Genomic DNA, 19,355 nt, shown 5'->3' on the forward strand with positions numbered 1-19,355 from the left:
TAAAATATTACTAACATAAGTAGACAACTTTTTCTAGAACTTGCATTTTATTGATTTGATATCTTTGTTGAATTGAATTTATTAAAAAAAATTAGAAGTGACAAGAGTGAAAAAGAAACAAATAAAGAATTAGATAAGAGTGAGTACTTAGAATTAATCGATGAACACAACAAAATAAAGAATCAAGAAAAAAAAATCTAGCTTATAAATATAAACCAGCAGTGTAAGGGACTCCACTCCATGGCAGCCAAAAATTCCCTAATATGAAATTGGAGACAGTGAAACAAGATGCATCCATGTAACTAATTTCACCGCGATAACCACTCCATCTGACCCTGTTACTGGTATCCGCTCCTGGACCGCTGTTCTTATATTCAGCATAATACAACGTCTTTAGCGCGAAATCATCTGTCCAAATTGACCAACCATCAGGATGAACAAAACTGTCCAAAAATGATCGCATATAAACAGTTCTCGAATACTCTTTCCATGGCCTGCCTAAATATGTCCGTACTGGTTTTGTGCCATTGTACGAGGCCAACTCAATGGAAGGAGTAATGGCACATTTGTGAATGGATATGCCTGTGTTCTGGTTAATGTCTGTTCTGCCCTGTGCCGTAATTACATTAAACTGACCGGGCAATGGAAGGCGCGGATATATGTTACAGTTTTGGAAAACAACAGCTGCATTTCCGAAAATGAAATCTATAGTCCCGTAGATGTTACATTCCTTGTAGAATTGTCTCAGAGAATGTGTGTAAAGTGTGTCTTGGTACCCTTCAAAGCTACAGTAATGGAATGCGGATAGATCAGCACTATTTCGAACGGCTACAGCTTGGAACTTTGCTGCTCCTGCTGTGTTCTTAAAGGTAATGTTCATTGCCACAAATCCTTGCCCATCTACAGCTGCATGAGTGAGATTATATACATTTAGATCCATAAAAAACAAAATTAAGTTATGTGCATAGCTAATGAATAACTACTCGTAATTAAATAAGCTACTAAAACAGATTAATGTAAAAATTATTGACATGTCAATGTAGTAGTACAATTTGAATGGAAAGTTGGTGCCTGGTTCCTTCTCAATAACGGCAGTGCTTATTAAGTAGACTTTATTACCATCTACGTTCCCCCCAACCAACCTCAAATATCCTCAACCTTCATACTTCTCATCAAGAATGATATAATACTACTACTATATAGTATACAACTGGCTCTATAGTAAAGGAGTCATGTGAAATTTGACTGCCGGGGATTTAGTCATTTAAGAAGCTTAAATAATTATAAGATACTCCTTCATCCCAAAATAAGTGTCATTTCAAAAATCACGTTTATTAAGAAATCAATAAATACAATGCTTAGTTTACTAAATTACCTCTTTATATATGTCTCTTGAAAAAATTGAACACTTCTAATAAGAAGATGGGGTATGAGAGTATAGTTGGAATAACATGCTTCTTTTTGTCTTGAATTCCTAAGGTGACACTTATTTTAGGATTTTTTTTTTTTTTTTTGCTAAAGTAGCGGAGGGAATATATGACTTCTAGGAATGGATAATCCATGAACAAATTACGAACATGGAAACAACATGGTCTTTAAATATGCACATAACTTTATATGGGACAATTTTTCTCTCTTGTAAAATCTTTAATAAATTATAAAAGATCGAAAGGGTGATTTGGTTTTCCTGTACATTTGACATGAAGATGAATTAATCAACAAAAACTTACCAAATGTGGCAGAATTGAAGGTTGTCGATCCATCAGGTACGTTTCGATTGCCAGTGATTATAGTCCTGTCTATGCCATCGCCAACCATCATCAAATACTTCTTGTTTGCAGCAACGGAAACATATTCATGGTAGACACCAGCAACCACATATATCTGGTAATAGCCTTCTCTTTCCAGGCTGTTATCCGGGGCAGCTGCTATCGCGTCATTGATCGTAGTATAGTTCCCAGTTCCATCTGGATTCACCACCACCTTTTCTCTAATTTTTAACATACTCCAACTTATAAAATCCCCGACACCAGAACCAGGATTCCACCCCTTCTTAAAAAGCGCAAGTGACACACTGCACATCATGCTACCTGTTGAGACATTACATAATTAAGTAAATTAGAAACTCTTAGATGAGATGATCACACAATTCAACATGATATCGGACCAGGCAAAGAGTTCCTGAGTTCAAAAACATACTTCCATGTGTTTGGGGCATGAAAAATAATTTAAGGAATCAAGTAAACTAAAAATGCACTCTCTCTAACAAACAAACTTTAAGCTATTAATTAGATAGATGGTCACAAACTTCAACACAACGTACCTTTTGAAATTGAGGGTGTAATCAGGTTTGCAGACTGTAAAATAGAAGGCGCGGCTAGAAGACCGTCCAAACAAGTTTGTTTATTGGTAATAGTCGCGCTAAGTCTGGCTAAAACATCATCAGCTTCTGTATTCTCAAGTGAATTATTCGGTTTCTTTGCAACAACAGCAGCATTCGATAATAAATCAACATTTAGGCCAAGGAGATACTGGCAATCTTGAAGAGCAGAAATTGTACTCTTAGGCAGTAAAAGCTCAATTGGATTGAGGAAATCATTGATTGAGTTAATAATCTGATTAGTTGTTGAAAGGGAAAGCTGAATGGAGAGCCTCCCTGAGTCATAAATGTCAATAGAATTGTTTTGAGGGAGCAAAGTTTTGCACAAAATGGGAAAAGGGGTGAAGCTGCAAATTTCATCAGAAGAGAGATCAAATGAATGAGAAGCAGAGAAAAAGAAGTGAATTATGAAGAATATAAGAATAGGATGTGTGAATGCCATGGAAATAAATGACTAGCTGAGGTTGTTGAGCATGAATACGTATTGAAATGCATTTATATATAGCAATGAGTTTCATAAAACAATTGGAATTTCGTAATAATATATAGTCCGTGTATTAATTGATCATGGCAACTTGGATGCCATGCTGTTGAAAAGAACATTATTTTATTTTGAATATCTTCGTACTAGTGATTCTCGGGGGTTGCAATATTTTTCTTATCATGCAACAACTTTGAAACTTTCAACCTTAAATTTGGGAAAAGGCATGTTTTCACCTTAAACTATATTCGAAAAATCTAACGCACATCTAAACTATTGGAAGCCTAAGACACACCTAAACTATTGAAGTGACCTAATACACACCTAAACTACTTCAAAGTGAAATTTTTTACCCCATAATCTGACGTGGAAAAAACATAATTATTTAATTAAAAATAGGCACGTCTAAATTAAAAAATAACACACATTAAAAAATAACACACAAAAAAAGTTAAAATTGAAAATTCCAATTTAAATTCATATTCTTCTTCTCCAAATTCAAAAATTCCCAAACTGAAAAAAAGATATTTAGAATTTCTGAATGTTTCTAAACTTCCATCTTTTTCTTCCTCTTCTCCAAATTCAAAAATCCCCAGCATCCATCTTCTTCTTCTTCTCCAAATTCAAAAATCTCCAAACTGAAAATTTCAATTCCAAGTAGCTAATAAATTTTGAACGATTAACAATGAGTGAAATTCCTCCTTCTTCTTCTTCCCCAATTCAATTCAACCATCGAACCTAATTATCGACCCCATCGAAGCTGTAAATGCGTACAAAAGATTTTGAAGTTCACAATTTTCAACCTTTCCATGTCAAGAAAACCTCTGCATTTTGTGGTACAATTTTCACATTGTTTGATCTTTGATTTGGCATAGTGGTTTATATGATTTAATTATGAAGTTTTGAAGTGAAAGCTTGATAATTAGGCTGACCAAGCTATGATTTTGATCTTTATATCTTGAAAGATCATATATATGATTTAATTATGAGCTTCTCCTTCATATCTTGAAGTGAAAGCGGAGTTTGCAATTTAGAAACTTGCATAAGAAAATAAAGGTGACCAAGCTACAACATTTATCTTTAGCCAATTGTGGAACTAATGAATTAACATTCATGGTTTCTGAGCTACAAAGGAAAAAAATCAGGATTTTAAACAAGGATCTCACCGACGGTAATGGGTTGCCGGAACTTTTGAAGTTTTCCGTTCATCTGAATCACCATGACTATTTTGTTAACTGGTAAATTCCTTATGCTTTTTCCACTTTGCTTTGTCATCAATGGTGATGATGTACAGATACCCATTTCAATTGTTAAGCTGAAACATCAAGGAGGATTTGGATATTGAAGAAAAAGGAAAAAAATTGACCTCATAACAATAGATGTTTTGGGCATTGAAGAAGGAAAAATTTAAATTTAAAAGGAAAAAGAAAAATTTATGAAAATAGTAAATTCATTATTCCATGGCGCTAACATAGCAAACGCGTGTACAATACCACACCACATGCAAGTGGTCTAAAAGTTTTATAGGGTGTAGAAAATTTCACTTTTAAATAGTTTAGGCTGTATTAGGTCACTCCAATAGTTTAAGTGTGTCTTAGACTTTTCGAGTATAGTTTAAGGTGGAAACGATGACTTTTCCTCCTCAAATATTTAAGTTCCTTCTGAAAATAGGAAGGACTTGGGTTAAAATATTTTATAATATACATTTTTTCCTTCAAAAGCCTCACACCATTAAGAATATACACCAGCTTATATAAGTAGCTATGATACTTTCTTTTTTCGAGATACTAATGCGGGCCTTTGTTCATCTCCCTTGTGATAAAGAAAATGGACAATATAAAACGGGGGGCCCAACATCGAAAATAATGAATTGGATGGGCCTGGCTAGCATTCAAGGAACGCTTAGAGACAGTTGATCCACGAGGCAATATTGGCAAGATTCCCGACAAACAAATGGTGGAAGCTCCTATCACGACAGCAATATTGGCAAGCCTGCTTCAAGCTTCAACTTGGAGAGATATGAGTTTACGATAAGCAGGAGAGAGCACTCCTATCGTAAACCCCGAGAGCACAGCCCAAGCGTGAAGCTTTCCTTCTCACAATAGTACGGTTTTCTCCTATTTGTTTAGCTCTTTCGACGGGTCGCTATAGCATTTTAGACTTTCCCCCTTTATTGGCTTACCCCGCTGCTTAAGGTAAAGAATTGTAGGGGAATCAATGGTTACGATTTTGTATTACAACCTAGCCCCCTTCGCTTGCTTGCTTGAGGGATACAAATGAATAATATTACTAAAGTCGATAGCAACAAAATAACCTTCTCACTTGAGGGTGGGGACTGAAATGGTAAGGACGATCGATATTTTTTTCGGGGGAATAGAGAATCCAAAGCGGAAAGGTGGAGAGGTTTACCCAAGACCATATAAGGAGACCAATGACCCCTTTATTAACCCACCAATGTGGGATTCTAACACCCCCGCATGCCCAGGGTTGGATATTTGGAGCGTGGATAATATAAGACGAGGGCCCAACATAAAAAACAATGAAGTGGGTGGGTCTGACTTTGATACCATGATAAAGAAATAGACCTTGGGTCTAACTCAACCTCAAAAACTAGCTCGTGAGGGGAGGATTGCCTAAGACCATATAAGGATACCAATGACCCTTTAACCCATCGATGTGGGACTCCAACACCTTGAATTGACTTCCACACGATCATCATCATTCATCTTTGAGAGAAGACATCTTTTCCCCCCTAAACTTGTTCTCCAAACTCACTTTAGCACTTAAACTTAACTTCCGTTTATTTATCCCCCTTAACATCTTTAAAGTGTATTTGTTTGACCCCTAAAGTTGACATGATATTTTTTTTAAAAAGGGGCGCACTTATTTATTAAAAAAATTAATTTCAGTAATATTATATTTAAAATATAATTAATTTTTTTTAAAAAAATTAAAATTAAAATAAAAATGGACATTTTTTCTCTTCTTCTTTCTTTTTCAAATTATCACCAACAACAACACTCAAACCTCCATTAACAACCTCAAATTTTTTCACTTTCCTCCATTAACAACACTACCCAAGAACAACACTTTCCTTTAAATTTTTTCCACTTTCCTCCATTAACACCACCACCTAAGAACAACACTTTAATTTTTTTCACTTTCCTCCATTAACAACACCACCCAAGAACAACACTTTTCTTTAAATTTTTTTCACTTTCCTTCATTAACAACACCACCCAAGAATAACACTTTAATTTTTTTCACTTTCCTCCCTTAACAACACCACCCAAGAACAACACTTTAATTTTTTCACTTTCTTCCATTAACAACACCACCCAAGAACAACACTTTCCTTTAATTTTTTTTCACTTTCCTCCATTAACACCACCCAAGAACAAACATGAAAACACTACGGGAGTGGGGGACTGGAAGGGTAGGGGAGGGGTGGGGGCTGGAAGGGGAGAAAGAACGGGGGTAGGGAAGGAGCTGGAAAAGAAGAAGAGCGCCGGGGGTGGGGGGTGGGTGGGGGCTGGAATGGAGAAAGAGGTTGGAGTGGGTTGAATTTCTTATTTAATATATATATATATATAGTACATGTATATTTTTTATTTTTAAAATAAAAATAATTATATAAAATATATATTATTTAGATGAAAATGGGGTGGGGGTGGGGGCATATATATATATATATATAAATAGTAAACATTTTTATTTTTTGCTTTTTAAAACAAAAATACATAAAAAGAGTATGTGTGTGGGATTTTTTTTTTAAAATCCTAATTTCTTACGTGGCAATGACCTGACACTGATGTGTCACTGATTTGGCACTGACATGGCGCGTGTGTAACTCACTCTTCGTTGTGAGAGTGGTATTTAGTTTTGAGGGGTGAAACAAATATACTTTAAAGATGTTGAAAGGGTAAATAAACAAAAATTAAGTTTAAGTGCTAAAGTGAATTAGGAGGACAAATTCGGGGGAAAAGATGTCTTTTCTCTTCATCTTTATTGGGTATGCATATTTGAAGCTGCGGATAAAGCCATAAAGATAGCAAAAAACACTTACTAGCAAGGCCCTATGTCATCACTCCGCCATCTCCATATGCTCGTTTCACCAAATTAAATTATTGCATCTGATATCAATTATTGAGCTAAAATAGTTTTAAAATGTACTCTTGACATGGTGTGATATTATCCATTGTAAGTCTAACCTCGTAGATTTTTCTCAGAAAACTTTACATCATTAAGAGTATCCTAGGTTGCTATAAATAACTTACTTTTAGTTTCTTTTCAGCTAGCTGTTAATATGAAATTTTGTTCACCCATGCGCAAGATTAAAAGGGTAAAAACTAAAGAAAGGTGCATTAAATCATTACAAAAGGGAGGGGAAACATTCTGAAAAATACCAAAATAAAATTGGCCTGTTTCACTGACCATTGATGGATAATGGGTGAGATAGTTTTGTACTAATAAATGACTAATCTGAAGAATTGTTACTTTGATTGTCCTTTTGAGTACGAGATCAGGGATAACAAAGGGGCAAGTAATTTCACTATTGACTACGTTGCATTAAGGAATTAAAAGTCATAAAAAATGTGTGCAATATTTCACGTGGCAAATTATGCACATTGCAACAGAAAATTAAAATAGCAATCGCATGATTTAGGAGATTGCGAACTACAAGTCAACTCTTTTGCTTTCCGCAAATTAGGAGTATCCCAACACAAAGAAAGTTAGTTCATTTTCTACCATAAGAAAGAAAATGTGAATTTATGTTATATACGTCGTCAATATATAAATCATTTTTTAAAATAATTTATATAAAATTAACTCAAATTGTTTAAAGAAACCAATTAAATTAAGACGTGCCAATATATGCAATTTGACAACCCAGCTAAACATAAGTCAACTTAAAAGAAATCTTCTATATATATATATTGTGGATCAACACATACACATGATCAATTCAAGCACACCAAATTAATGCTAAATCATAGACAGCTAGCTGTATGATATGATATTACTAAAAAGTAATGGCATGTTTCTAAAATTCAAAGCACATACATTTTGCAGCTTTCCTAGGCATTGAATGTATGTAGTTTTATCACATCTGGAAAATAAAGGTGACACCTTGCTTTAAATCGAAGAAACTTCCTCCTCGTTACAGTTTATTTTAGCCTTTGAAATTATTGTTGTTGCACTGGGAATAAACATCTAGAAATTTCATACTACCATATACCGACCACCTAAAAGTCAATTACAGTGAGTGGACATAACAAATTAAAGTCGAAGGTCTTTTTCGAAAGAAAAAAAATAGGATGCATAAATATAATTAGATAGTATATTTTGTTATTTATAGGTAGTTTCTCCATTCTTTGTCTTCATTAGTATGGATTATAATAAATCTATGTTACATAGTTTCCTCCAACTCTCTTTTATAATGATGCATGTATAAGGGATCTATACGTAAATAAATAACCGGTAATTTTTGAAGTTTATGCGTATGATAATGATATACAACTAAACAATATATGTTATGATAACGATATACACACAGTATATGTGTCAGTGTGATATCATTTATACAACTAAACAATTGCGCTATATAGTCCTGTTAAGCAACTTAATTGGTAAGACCAGCCGAGAACTGGACCCCGGTGGCCGGCAACCACGACATGCCATCGATGAAACGTTGAACGGTGAAGAAACTAGCCGATGAAGGATCTTTGATAATATGGTAACCGGGCCACTTAACCCGACCCGAAAGTGATGATCCAGGCCCATAATTCTTATACTCACCATACCACAAACTATTCAAAGCAAAATTCCCATACCACTCTAACCATCCTCTGGGCTGGACCATTCCACTCATGTAAGTATTCATGTATACAGTCCTTGAATACATTTTCCAAGGCCGGCCCAAATAAGTGGGCTGAGTTGCATAAATATAGCTATCTTGGATCGAAAATCCAGTGCTTTGGTCTGGGCTTTTTCGACCTTGGGCCGTAATTGTTACCTTCTGTAATGGAAGTGGAGGTCTAGAGTATATCTTGCAGTTTTGTAGAACTGCAGCACCATTGCCAAAAATGAAATCTATGGTGCCATAGATGCTGCATTCGCGGTAGAATTGACGGAGTGAATGGGCGTAAAGCGTGTCTTGATATCCTTCCATACTGCACCTAAAAAAGGCTGACTGGTCCGAGTCCACGCGAAGGGCCACGCCTTGGAAGTTTTTAGGCCCAGCAGTGTTGCGAAATGTTATGTCCCTTGCAATAAAACCCTTCCCTGAAACAGCTGTTAAAAGAATCATATTAATGAATTTTTCACTAAAAGATAGTTAAGGTGGTGGGATTAGCTAATTTACTTGGCAAATAAATAAGACATGTTACCCGTTATAATATGTTAGATCGTGTAAAAATTCATTACATTATCAGTGTACGTAAGAAAATCCAACTACGTACCAACAGTTGCAGTTCTAAATGTAGTCCATCCTTGCATGAAATTTCTGTTACCAGTAATCACAGTGGCTCCAATGCCATCTCCCACAAACATGATATTGGTCTTTTTCTTCTTCAAATCAATGTTTTCATGGTAAATTCCCCTCTTCACGTAGATCACATATCTCCTGTTACTATAGCTTGGAGCTTCATTTATAGCCTGTGCGATTGACCGATAACGGCCGCTTCCATCTAAGGCCACAACAGCATCTACATGCATTCCATTTGGATGAGAAACTAGCAAATCTTTGTCACCGTTAGTCATCCACTCTGGATACTTTTGATTTGCATACGTTATAGTCTCATTTCTTGGTGATTTAAATGGTAAGCTGTGCAATTGAACATACAAAGTTAGAACATTGCTAATGAGTTGTGTGACTTGTGTTAAACTTCCCTTGATGAAATGTTCGAGGTGTCGGTCCGTGCCTTCGAATCCTTCTAAGCATGTATCTTGATTGCTCAATGCAGCACTTAGCCATGCCTTGAGATTTCCTTCATAGTGAAGGTTCTTTGAACCGGCTCGGATTTTTCTCATTTCACCTAAGGACCATGCTAGTTCAGTGACTGAGAAATCGAGAAGTTCTTGGCAATCTTCGATGGCCATTTGATCCCGGGATGAAGCTGATAAGGTGCTGAATTTTGTGATGGATTGAATGGCTAGCTTTGCCTGATCTAGGGAGTTTCGAAGGGCTGCTCTGAGGATTGAATTGGGGTTCCTATGGACAGGATCATCAATATTGGCTTGTATGTGTGACAGGCATAAGGCCTGGTTTTGGATATTGTTGCAAGCTTGAATGATCATGGCCTGAGGATCAAATATACTATGGGATGTTTGATATGGATGGAAAGTTTCACGTTCATATTGAGAGAGAACTTGGTAAAAAGGTAAAAGAATGAGAATAAAGAGAAATTTGGTGATCTCCATATTTGGTGGAGTTTTTCTTGAATGAAGAGTGGAAAAGAGATTGGTTGCAATGGCCAATTTAAAAGAAAGATTGATGGGAAGGGAATACAAATTGAGAATTTTTGTCACGAAAGAAAAGGGAGAGAATTCTAAACATGAAAATATATGCTTTTCTCTCTTTCCAACTTTCAAGTTATTCTGCCTTGTATGACATGGTTACAAAATTCTTTTTACTATGTATTGTCAATTTGTTATGGTGGGCTAAGTAGGGTACCACCTCTGGAAAAAAGATGTTGGTCTTCTCCTTTTTCTTCTTATTAGTTTTCTTCTTCACATTTAAAACATGGCCACAAGAACCAGACAACAAGCAAGCGCGCAAAATGGCAAAAGGGTACATATGAAGTTTACACAATGAATCGACACAGATGAAGAGTCAAAAACCGCGCAAAACTCTTAATGGACTTACAAACAACATGATGGAAAATTTCTACTTACTGATGTAATGGGAGAAGTTTTAGGTTCAACAGCACAAATGCATCGATAGAACCTCATTCATGTAATTAAGTGGGGGCATTGCAAACATATATTGTCATGTACTGCTGAGTATTGTACCTTAATCCCACCTAATCCTGCAACCTCTAGCCCTCAATGTCTGAACTATGTCCGGCGTAAGTTGTAGTCTCATGGAGGCAATCAACTTAACTTTTTTCAGCCGAACACAGGAAGCCCGAAGAGCAACCTCAAAGCCATTGGTTGAAACGTTATAAAGGTTTACAAGCTTAGCATCCTGCAAGCGTGTCAAGTTCCCCATCACCATGCACAGACCCACATCCGAGATTGAACAATGACTCAGATTAATCTGTCATCAAAGATTTATTCAGTTGTAGACAAATTCAACAGACAATTTGCTAAACATAACCAAGTCCCAATGCATAGACAAGCGTCAAGGTTGTCGAAGGCAGCTACATGCATTTACCAACAAATGATTTAACCATACCATTTGCACATACTGAGTCAATTCCGGCTAGTAGAACTTAGTGAGATTGACATGAAAACGTCTGTATTTTTATTTTGACAATACAAAATGTATCTATTACTGAAGAACTAATGATTATGACCTCCATTTCTAACTCAGTCAACTTGCCCAAGTTAAACAAGTATACAACCCAGTTAAACTAATACGAGATTGTTCATATAAAAGCAATGAATATACCTGATCTACTAAGTCCAAAGGAAACAAAGTGGATAAAGTAAAGATTAGGATGAAACAGATGCCTAACAAAGCTAGATACATAATCCTAGCATATCTTATTTCATGGGTGATAATTAAACAATAAAAAGTAATCTAGCAAATCTACTTGTGAAACTTGAACCATTATGCACTACTCTACTTTGAACTCTGAACAAAAGAAAACAAGGATTGCTTGATCCCAACAAGCAGTCCTTATATAAAAACTGATAGTATTTTACGAGGTGACTTTAACCAATTTGCAGAGTGGGATTCAACAATTTTTCTTATTAAAATAAAAGTTACATATTATTTAAGAAAGACTTGAGGCCAAAATCTGTTGAAGTACTTGCAATCTAATCTAAAATTTTCTCAAAACTCTTAAAAGGGTGTTGATAACAAACAAGGAGCACAGACTGTTGCAGCAATTAAGTCAGAGTTGCAAGATATTAAGACCAATGAGTCGAGCATGTTTTACATCGATTCTGGAAACTTCTAGGAAATGTATTCCTGGCCCTTATATAAATGTAATTGTGGACCAAGAGCTTTATGTTGTATCAAACAGATCAAAGGTGTATTTTTCTTATCATTTGACCATTACTTATCAACTGGTAATGCAGAAAGCACATGGCAAACGGATTTAACAGCACAATACATTAGAAGAAGTAGAGAGAGTAGTTCAAGATTGAGAAATTATACCTGTTGCAAATTCCTAGAGTAATAAGCAAGAGCCATGAAACCTGAATCATCAATGTTAGCACAGTCTTTCAAATCCAATTCAGCAAGTCTCTTGCACCGAGTAGCAAGTGCTGTTAAACCAGTGCCTGTGACATTTAAAAGACTCCGCATCTCAAGGTCAGAGAGCTCTGGTAGATGGCCAAGACACTCAATTCCTCTATCAGTGATCTCGCTGCAATAAGACAAGTTCAACTTCTGCAATCTTTTGCAACCACTTGATACAGCATAGAGTCCATCATCACCAATTCCTTTGCACCTGCATATGGTTTTTAAGATATAATATAGAGAGACATTCTCAAATTCATGGGATAAGTTGGATGGAGCAATCACTTTACCTGTATAGATCAAGTTCACGAATCTCGCTGCAATTTCTAGCAACATAGTACAGCCCCTTGTCGGTTATGTTAGCACATAATCCCAACTTTAGACATACAAGCTTTGTACATTTAGACAGGTAATAAAGTCCTGCAGAAAAGATGAGATGCAGACATTAGTGCACTTCCAAAGCATGGCTGAATTCCTAGCTAGAAATGCGTAATTTAAATGTAAGTCACCAACTGCACAAGTTTGGAGGTAACCATATCATCAAAGACTTGACTCGAGGAACTTCGAGACATGAATGCACGGAGCTTCAACATGTCATTAAAAGAAGAAAAAAGAGAAAGGACAGAAGAAGAAAATCAGATGTCTTGCTCCTGGGAAAATGGAAGTCGATGCAATCACGCAAAAGCTCAAAACTTAAAAGAATATAAAAAATGGAAATAGAACCCAGATGAGGCGAGGGAAAATCAGATGTCTTGCTCTGGGTCGTTCAGAATAAATGGGAAGTCACCTTTATCTGACCAGTGACAGAACAAATCCATTAATAAAAACAAAAGAAGATTGGTTTGGATCTCACCTTTATCATTGACTCCAAAACAATCAGTAAGATCAAGTTCCTCGAGGAAGGAACAGTGTAATCCCAGGAGATATAGGCTCTTCTCTGTGACTGAGTTGCAGCACTCCAACTTGAGGCACAAAACACTCCGGCAAGAATCTGCTATAGCTGATATTGCATCATCTGTAAGTTCGCTGCAGCATGTGAGATTCAAGATATTTAAATTAACACCCCCTGATACCAGCTGGAAAATGCCCTTGTCAGTTACTCCTTTGCATTTTCCAAGCCCTATTTCAATCAAATACTTGCAATTGAAATTAATGATCTTGAATAATGATTCAGAAACTGGTGCTCCATCAAGTATGAGTGTTTTCAGATTCTTTAGGTCCTTCAGCCCTTGGACGACTTTAGTAGGAAACTCCTGGTGCATCAAGATTCTCAATCTAAATTGCAGAACCAACATCAAAAACTCCACAAGGAATTATTCAAAAAATGCAGGTTTTAACAACAATTTACTCACATGGAAACAGTGACTAGCGTATATCTGTAGCATCGAAGGATGTCCATTAATCAGGAAAGCTAAGGCAGATGAGCTTAGTCTGTCACACCTTGATACATCCAGCGCCTGTAAACAGACAAGTTTCTGATTAGTTATGGCAACCAAGGAAATTTAAGATCTTCTTAGAGGTAAATTAGCCACATAAAATGCTAAAGCTTTGAGCTTTAGAATATTAGAATACTAGTTTCAGATATTCATGGATAGGAAAGTTTTGTCCACTATATATATAACTTGAAGAAAGAGATATGAATGCAGATGGAATGCTAAATCACCAGCAACGCTGAAAGTGGGATCCATAAAAAGTACAAATAGATAGATAGATCGATTAAGAGGGATCAGAACTAGATCATGCAAGCATCTAGTGATGTCTTTGTTCGCCTACAGTCAGAATACCAGGAAACATCGTCTGCCATAATTTCCAATAAGCATTTCCTGTATTACAGATTCATGTGCTAACTGCATAATCTGGCCACCAGAAAATGTCGGATGCACGAACTGTCTCGAATTCCATTCATGACACTGAAACAAGCCACTCCCCTGTTCCATTTGGCGTGACAATAGTTCCGTATTTGTCCACTCCAAAAAGAATGACACATTCGATATTTGGATATAATTTTTTTTAATGTCTGAGAAATCCGCATGGAGCTGACCCTTTGGGCCAACCACCAGCCTTTGACACACTGATATGATAGGCCCGCCCCTTTACTCTTCTCCAGTTAAATACCAGAGTTATTTTGCTTGGCACAGGGTTGAATCTGTGACCTAAGACCCAAGTCCCTCAACTTTAAACTTTTCATTTTACACACAAATGTTACGGCATGTTTAAGATAAAAAGTTTCAAAAGTTTTATAGTATACAAGTATTATGACATGATTAAGATCACAAGTTTCAAAGTGTTCATTTCTTTCTTAAACTCCGTCCCGAGTTAGACTATGTCAGATAAATTAGAAGTGAGGGAGTATAAGTTAACAAAACAAACTTAACTAGATGTTATGACACATTTAAGATCACAAGTTTCAAAAGGGGTATAGGCTTATTGCCACTCAAATATTATGGCATGACTAGACTAAAAAGGGGAAAAAGGGCAGCCCGGTGCACTAAAGCTACCGCTATGCGTGGTGTCCGGGGAAGGACCCCACCACAAGGGTGTATCATACGCAGTATTATCTTGCATTTCTGTCAGAGGCTATTTCCAAGGCTTGAACCCGTGACCTCATGATTACATGGCAGCAACTTTACCGGTTACTCCAAGGCTCCCCTTGGGCATGACTAGACTACAAGTTTCAAAAGTCATTCCTTTCTCTCTTAAACTTCGGAACAAGTCTGTGTCATACAAATTGGAACTGAGGAAGTATAAGTTAACAAAAACAAATTTAAGTCCATCTTCACTTCTAAGATAAATATTTATAATTCGACAAGCTATGAACAAATGAAATTACATGTGCTTATTTATGAAGCAACTGTTTTTTTACATACAAGGTTTATTTTCAGGCTTAAAATTAGCAAAGACCACTAGCAACACTGTAAAAGTCACCTTAACAGTGGAGGAATAGAACTCCAAACACAGCTATGATCTCATATTTTTCTACAATTGATCAAAAATATAGTTTGTGAATCGTGTCAATCACCTGAAGAGAAGGACACCCTTTTCCAAGATAATGCAGTCCTTCATCGTCCACAATGCCGCACCCAACCATAGCCAAATGCTCCAACTTCTCCATACTGCTTACAGAACGCAGCGACATACTAGTAACCTGAAACAACACCAAAATCAACATCTTTACAACCACGATAACTACATTCACCTTATTTAAAACAACCTAAGAGGACAAGGATAAGAAGATAACAAACTTTTAAGTAGGAAATGTCGAGCTCCTTCAGTTCTCTACATTTCTTGGACAAAAGATCAATCCCAAGATCAGTAATTTCAATACACCATTTCAAGCAAAGTTTCTCTAAGCATTGACAGCCAATTGCTATTTTGGCCAAACCAACATCAGTAAGACCCAAACACCTATCCATCTTTACATCCCTTAAAGACCCACCAAAAGATAAAGCTGCAGCTTCTCTATCACCAAAACTCCAACAATAAGACACATCAATAGCCTCCAAAAGAGGACAAGACCTGATCAACATCTCCAACCCCGCTGATTTCAACCCAGTACTTCGACTCAGAACCAGCCTCTTCAACCTCCTACACCAATCTGGCAGCAACCCATTACCCACCAGCATGGCAACAGCTCCGTCGTCAATTTGCGGGCAGGCGGAGAGGTCAAGAGAGTAAATACGTGGGAATTTTGAGAGAAGAGTATTGATGAACTCAGGACGAAGAATCCGAAGATGGGTACGGTGGAACGAGTCAACTCGAAGAAATGTTTTACATACTAAACGGAAAGCTTTGCGGTCGGGATCATGGGAAATAAAAGACAGAATTCTGATAAGAAGATCCTCGTTAAGGACAGAAAGTAATGGAGCAGAATCCATGAAAACTATAAGTAAAACTTGTTAACTAATATTCAGGTGATTAAAATGTAAGTTGTTGAGATTATGAACCACGATTATCCACTAAAAATGTAAATAAAGACAATTGACACAACAACAAATGCTACTCCTTTGGGACCATTTGAACTTGTTTCATTCGGACATTCAATAAGCTGACATACAAATCTTGAATACTCTGTAAAACAGAAACTTGGCTGGTACTTCATACTTTCTGCTTGGATGAAAACTAGAAGAAGATGTGAAGAAAAGAAAAGGGGTTCGTTGTTGTAATAGTATTATGTAGGGAGAAAGAGGAAGATGAGACGAAGGGTGAAAAGGGGTTGAAGGGTAGAAGAAGATATTGTAGGAGACAACACCAAAACAGGTGGTGCGAAGGAAGATGGTGATGTTATAGATGTCTAGTAAATTTACCCGACCGGCGATGTTATTCAGGTGCTATGACTACCAACTGTAAAAGAAGAAAAGTATTTGTTGTCAACTTGTGTGTGTGTGTGAGTGAGAGAGAGAGAGGAAGGATTCTTGATTCTTGATTCTTGATGTTGGGAAGATAAGTGGAGTGGTGTTGGAGATGCATTCATTGATAAGTGATCTGTAAACTCTGAATCATTGTGATGGTGCCATGTTGATGCTTACTACTCCCTCCCTCCCTAATTTTTTAATTTAATTTTTTATTTTATTTATCTTTTTTCGTTAATAATTTTTTTTTTCATATTTTACTCTTTGTATTAATTATTTTTTCATATTTTATATTTAATTTTTAAATTAAAATATAAACATCATTTAGTAGGATACTATTGTAAACTAAATATGTTATTAATTATTTTTCTTAATTAATATACATCTCAATTTGAGATGGATAATTTAAAACGGAGGAAATATTAACAGTGGCGGATCTACATAGGATCCAGGTAAAAAAAAAATTATGTATAAATAATAGAGGTTGAACCCCTTCAATTAGTCCGTATATATACTATTGAATCCGTCACTGAAAATTCTGGATCCGTTCCTGAGTATTAAGTGGTCAAAATTTACGCATCTCACGTGACACCATAATGCCCATTTGCAATTTATCTATTTCTTACTAAAATAATTAAGTGTTGCAACTTGCAACATGTGTGGTGTTAAAAGAGAATGCCACTCCATAATATTTGCGACTTTCGTTATAGTTTATTCTCTAGTTGGTGTGTTGTCTAGCTTTTCTTTCATATAGAATAATAATATTACTTTACCCAAAAAAAAAAAAAAGAATAATTATATTACTTACTTTCGTAATTTGCCCTTCAATTCTTCTTATTGTTTCTTGTACCTTGATTAATATAACAACAACAAATCTAGTATATTCCCACAAAGTGGGTCTGAGGAGGGTAGAGTGTACACAGTCCATACCACTAACTCTAAAGAGGTAGAGAGACTGTTTCCGATAGACCCCCGGCTCAAGATTAAAGACAGTATACAAAAGCATCAAAAGTAAGGAACATGATAAAATAACATAGGTACGACATCCACAGAAGATTGTACATTGCCAAACAAAGAACACCAAAGTCCACCTAATTACTGGTTACGACTCATCCACACCCTTAGCCCTCTATCCTAATGTTTTTCCTCCATACCTTCCTATCCAGGGTCATGTCCTTAGTCAACTATAACTGCTCCATGTCACGCTTAATCACTTCCCTCCAGCATTTCTTTGGTCTACCCTTACCCTGCTTGAAACCTTTCAAGGCCAACCTCCCACACCTACGAACTGAGGCATCTGTACCCTTCTCATCACATGACCAAACCATCTCAACCTCACTTCCCGCATTTTTTTCTCCACAGATACCACTCTCACCTTCTCCCGAATAATATCATTCCTAACCCTGTCGGCCCTTGTGAAACCACACATCCAATGTAACATCCTCATTTTCGCCACTTTCAACTTCTGGATATGAGAATTCTTAACCGGACAACACTCCGCTCCATACAACATAGAAAGTCGAATTGCAATTCTATAGAATTTGCCTTTTAGCTTGTGGGGCACCTTCTTATCGCATAAAATACCTGAAGCGAGCCTCCATTTCATCCAACCAGCCCCAATACGGTGAGAGACATCCCCATCTATCTCTCCATTCCCTTGAATCATAGACCCGAGATACTTAAAACTATCCCTCTTGCAAACCACCTGAGAATCCAACTTCACTACCACCTCTTTCTCATGCCTTGAGTCACCAAACTTGCATTTCAAGTACTCCGTCTTGCTCCTGCTCAACCGGAAACCTTTAGACTCCAGGGTTTATCTCCAAACCTCCAGCTTATCATTAACCCCTTGTCGCGACTCATTAATCAAAACTATATCATCTGCGAAAAGCATACACCAAGGCACTTCGCCTTGTATATTCCGCGTCAACACATCCATCACCAAAGCGAATAAAAACAGACTAAGAGTTGATCCCTGGTGCAACCCTGTTAGGACCAAAAAATGTTCAGAATCTCCTCCCACAGTCCTTACCCGAGTCTTCGTCCCCCCATACATGTCCTTAATCGCTCTGATGTACGCCACCGGACCCCTCTGGCCTCCGAGCATCTCCAAAGAACCTCCCTAGGAACCTTGTCATCCGTCTTTTCCAAGTCAATAAACACCATGTGAAGATCCCTCTATACTGCTCTACCAGTCTCCGCACAAGGTGAATTGCCTCAGTCGTGGAGCGACCAGGCATAAAACCAAATTGATTCTCCGAAATAGACACAATCTTCCTTAACCTCCGCTCCACCACCCTCTTCCAAATCTTCATCGTGTGACTCAACAACTTAATACCCCGATAGTTATTGCAACTCTGAATGTCACCCTTGTTCTTATATAAGGGAATCACCGTGCTCCATCTCCACGCCTCAGGCATTTTTGCTGACTTGAAAATATTGTTAAACAAGTTGGTCAAACTTGAAAATATTGTTAAACAAGTTGGTCAACCACCTTAACCCTGCCCCGTCAGAGAACTTCCAAAAATCCACCGGAATCTCATCGGGCCGCGTCGCCCTGCTCCTTCGCATCTTGCGAATAGCCTCACTGACCTCCTCTACCTTAAAACGCCGACAAAAGTCAAAGTCGCGACACTCCCCGGAAAGCTCCAACTCCCCTAACACAACACATCTGTCCCTTTCATCATTCAAGAGCCTATGGAAATACAACTGTCATCTTTTCTTAATGAGGGC

General features: G+C 37.0%; 3 protein-coding genes across 3 annotated transcripts; all 3 read right to left on the minus strand.

The window, feature by feature from the left end:
• Positions 1-108: 108 nt before the first annotated feature.
• Positions 109-2,973, minus strand: LOC107879822 (probable pectinesterase/pectinesterase inhibitor 20). The gene is made up of 3 exons (XM_016726765.2): positions 2,324-2,973; positions 1,731-2,090; positions 109-906 (listed from the first exon to the last, which is right to left on the minus strand). The coding sequence occupies exons 1-3, from the start codon at positions 2,820-2,822 to the stop codon at positions 203-205; spliced, it is 1,563 nt and encodes a 520-aa protein (XP_016582251.2). The 5' UTR covers positions 2,823-2,973; the 3' UTR covers positions 109-202.
• Positions 2,974-8,328: 5,355 nt separating this feature from the next.
• Positions 8,329-10,494, minus strand: LOC107839644 (putative pectinesterase/pectinesterase inhibitor 22). The gene is made up of 2 exons (XM_016683218.2): positions 9,323-10,494; positions 8,329-9,155 (listed from the first exon to the last, which is right to left on the minus strand). The coding sequence occupies exons 1-2, from the start codon at positions 10,281-10,283 to the stop codon at positions 8,485-8,487; spliced, it is 1,632 nt and encodes a 543-aa protein (XP_016538704.1). The 5' UTR covers positions 10,284-10,494; the 3' UTR covers positions 8,329-8,484.
• Positions 10,495-10,619: 125 nt separating this feature from the next.
• On the minus strand, positions 10,620-16,805 carry LOC107839643 (F-box/LRR-repeat protein 3). Its single transcript, XM_016683217.2, has 7 exons — positions 15,516-16,805; positions 15,293-15,418; positions 13,626-13,730; positions 13,127-13,526; positions 12,564-12,693; positions 12,190-12,484; positions 10,620-11,121 (listed from the first exon to the last, which is right to left on the minus strand). The coding sequence occupies exons 1-7, from the start codon at positions 16,146-16,148 to the stop codon at positions 10,876-10,878; spliced, it is 1,935 nt and encodes a 644-aa protein (XP_016538703.2). The 5' UTR covers positions 16,149-16,805; the 3' UTR covers positions 10,620-10,875.
• Positions 16,806-19,355: the final 2,550 nt, after the last annotated feature.

This window comes from Capsicum annuum, chromosome 8, assembly GCF_002878395.1.
Source record: "Capsicum annuum cultivar UCD-10X-F1 chromosome 8, UCD10Xv1.1, whole genome shotgun sequence".
NCBI lineage: Eukaryota > Viridiplantae > Streptophyta > Magnoliopsida > Solanales > Solanaceae > Capsicum > Capsicum annuum.

Coding starts and splice junctions, on each gene's coding strand:
- LOC107879822 (XM_016726765.2), bottom strand. CDS start 2,822: ATGGCATTCACACATCCTATTCTTATATTCTTCATAATTCACTTCTTT. Junction 2,091..2,323: donor TACACCCTCAATTTCAAAAG/GTACGTTGTGTT, acceptor ATGTCTCAACAG/GTAGCATGATGTGCAGTGTG. Junction 907..1,730: donor CTTCAATTCTGCCACATTTG/GTAAGTTTTTGT, acceptor TCACTCATGCAG/CTGTAGATGGGCAAGGATTT.
- LOC107839644 (XM_016683218.2), bottom strand. CDS start 10,283: ATGGAGATCACCAAATTTCTCTTTATTCTCATTCTTTTACCTTTTTAC. Junction 9,156..9,322: donor ATTTAGAACTGCAACTGTTG/GTACGTAGTTGG, acceptor TTCTTTTAACAG/CTGTTTCAGGGAAGGGTTTT.
- LOC107839643 (XM_016683217.2), bottom strand. CDS start 16,148: ATGGATTCTGCTCCATTACTTTCTGTCCTTAACGAGGATCTTCTTATC. Junction 13,527..13,625: donor ACGCTAGTCACTGTTTCCAT/GTGAGTAAATTG, acceptor TTGATGCACCAG/GAGTTTCCTACTAAAGTCGT. Junction 12,694..13,126: donor TTTTGGAGTCAATGATAAAG/GTGAGATCCAAA, acceptor TCTTTTCTGCAG/GACTTTATTACCTGTCTAAA.